This window comes from Branchiostoma belcheri, unplaced genomic scaffold (genome assembly GCF_001625305.1).
Source record: "Branchiostoma belcheri isolate BF01 breed outbred unplaced genomic scaffold, Haploidv18h27 scaffold1093, whole genome shotgun sequence".
In the NCBI taxonomy this organism is placed as follows: domain Eukaryota; kingdom Metazoa; phylum Chordata; class Leptocardii; order Amphioxiformes; family Branchiostomatidae; genus Branchiostoma; species Branchiostoma belcheri.
This window is the reverse complement of record NW_017802484.1, coordinates 3,333-5,591: the sequence shown is the minus strand read 5'-3', so window position 1 is coordinate 5,591 and position 2,259 is coordinate 3,333. Positions and strand designations below refer to the sequence as shown.

Here is a 2,259-nt window from a genome sequence, read left to right as displayed (position 1 = left end):
GCGAGTGCGGCAAGGAGTTTCGCTTCCTAAGTCATCTGATGCGACACATGCGGACCCATACAGGCGAGAAACCTTACAGATGTGAGGAATGTAACAAAAGCTTCGGTCTGCTGAGTCATCTGAAGCGACACATGCGGACTCACGCCGGTGAGAAGCCGTATCAATGTGAGGAATGTAGCAGGTGGTTTGGTAGGCTGGGTGATCTGAAGACGCATATCAGAACCCACACGGGTGAGCAACCCTATAGATGTGAGGAATGTAGCATGCGGTTCACTGCGCTGGGTAGTCTGAATACTCACATGCGGATTCACACTGGTGAGAAACCATATAAATGTGAGGAGTGCAGCAGGCGGTTCAGTCAGCTGGGCAATCTAAAGACTCACATGCGGACTCACACAGAAGAGAAACCCTACAGGTGTGATGAATGCAGCAGGCAGTTCATAACACTGAGTAATCTGGAAACACACATCCGGACTCACACTGGGGAGAAACCCTACAGGTGTGAAGAGTGTGGCAGACAGTTCAGTGAGTGGAGTACTCTGAAGAAGCACATAAGAACTCATACTGGTGAGAAACCTTACAGATGTGAGGAGTGCAGCCGGTCGTTTAGTACACTGTCACATTTAAAGATACATATGCGGACTCACACTGGTGAGAAACCGTACAGATGTGAGGAGTGCAGCAGACAGTTCAGCACAAGCAGCAATTTAAAGAGACACGTCGTGCGAACTCACAGAGCGCAGAAACCGTACATGTCTTAAAAAGGCAACAAAAGCTTTCGTAAGAGTGCCAACTGAAAAGCCTGTCAGTTTCTTTATAAAGGTTACTGAGTGGGAATGTCCTTACTTTTTGATCTCATAGTGTTATTCTTCTTCAAACGAAACCGCTTATTATTTTTACTATTTTTTTTCTGTCAGTAGTGTATTCTAAACATGATTCCAATGTAATAGTTAACAATAGCGGTGATTATATATCACGATTAATGCATGGTCCGTAGCGTGTTGATTATAGCTGGAAGTCTTGTGTAAAATGCGACAATGTAGTAGTTCAGCCCATACACATACCATATATAGTAACTACTTACTAACGGTGACCACCGTTATATAGTAACTAATAAGCTAAGAGGCTCTCTTCACCTCCTGGGATGTGACCGTTATTAGTAACCTCACTGCTTTACTATAGAAAATAAACGGTCGGGTGTAGTCCTCGCGAGAGTTGTAAAATCCGTCGCGAGATAATGCGAGACTAGACTTGCGGTTGCCGGCTTAGCTGAAATGGACGACAAACGGGACGGCCTGGCGATTTATATTTTCTCTTCATCTCTACTCTGACCTGGACCAATTCCTGGACCATTTATAGGCTACTACATATTCTGCAGGTTAGTCACTAGCTCACTGGACTCTCAGTCCTTGTTGTTTAGGTGATAAATCCGCGTTGCGTTGAGGCACGACTGGGCTGTTTTCTCTCAATTCTTCGCAAATAGCCAGTGAATATGTTTGGATATGTGGTTAGCAGCCAAAAGAAGATTTTAGTAGTCAAATATCAACTGCCTATGTAATACATTTGATTTGGTAATGGTATATATATAACTACGTATACGTAGGTGTGTGTCTGTATGCTGTGTTGGGGGTGGGGGCGACATTCAAATGTACGCGCGCCCGGGTGATTCCATTCCAGAATGGGGGTTGGGGCAGGCTACTCTCCCAAGCAGAGGTTTGGGTTTTGGGGGTATTTTAGCGTGTTTTATGCTTTTTATCGGGGTTTCTCTTTTGTCACTGAATTTTTTTCCCACCAAAGTTTGAAAACATGCTAAAAATACCCCCAAAACCCAAACCTCTGCTTGGAGAGTATTGGGCAGCATCAAACTACATGTATAATATATACGTTACACTGTAACTTGACTAGATGTAGTATCATCAATGAGCTTGGTATCATATTATGAAGGACATTACATCATTGACCATACATGTCACTAAGACAGCATTAGTTTGATTACGGGTTACTATTTCCCTATACACATGTATCTAAATAGAAAATAGAACATTAAATGTTTTTTAATTCAAATTTTCAACCTTCTTGGCATTATGGATCATATATTTGTACATGTATTTTGTCATAAAACAGATTCATGAGTTGCATTTTATTTCATGTTTCTTTGACCCTCATCCTGTTTATGCTAAACAGAGTTGTCACTCCCTAGTTATTAATTAAAGGGAAAGGATAAAGTCATTTCTCACCACTCATTATCATCCCCATCAG

The 2,259-nt window shown here is 42.3% G+C and overlaps 1 protein-coding gene and 1 long non-coding RNA gene across 2 annotated transcripts in view; both read left to right on the top strand.

Annotated features, from left to right (window-relative positions):
* The first annotated feature begins 6 nt into the window (after positions 1-6).
* LOC109481705 (zinc finger protein 678-like) lies at positions 7-800 on the top strand. Its single transcript, XM_019784300.1, has one exon. The coding sequence runs from the start codon at positions 39-41 to the stop codon at positions 759-761; it is 723 nt and encodes a 240-aa protein (XP_019639859.1). The 5' UTR covers positions 7-38; the 3' UTR covers positions 762-800.
* A 451-nt stretch (positions 801-1,251) lies between these two features.
* Positions 1,252-2,259, top strand: part of LOC109481701 — a 4,334-nt gene continuing 3,326 nt past the window's right edge. Inside the window, exon 1 of the long non-coding RNA XR_002140921.1 lies at positions 1,252-1,378. This is a non-coding gene — a long non-coding RNA (uncharacterized LOC109481701). The remainder of the gene's footprint in view (positions 1,379-2,259) is intronic.

What these genes read in the sequence shown, in the direction of transcription:
- LOC109481705 (XM_019784300.1), top strand. Translation starts at nt 39, where the DNA reads ATGCGACACATGCGGACCCATACAGGCGAGAAACCTTACAGATGTGAG.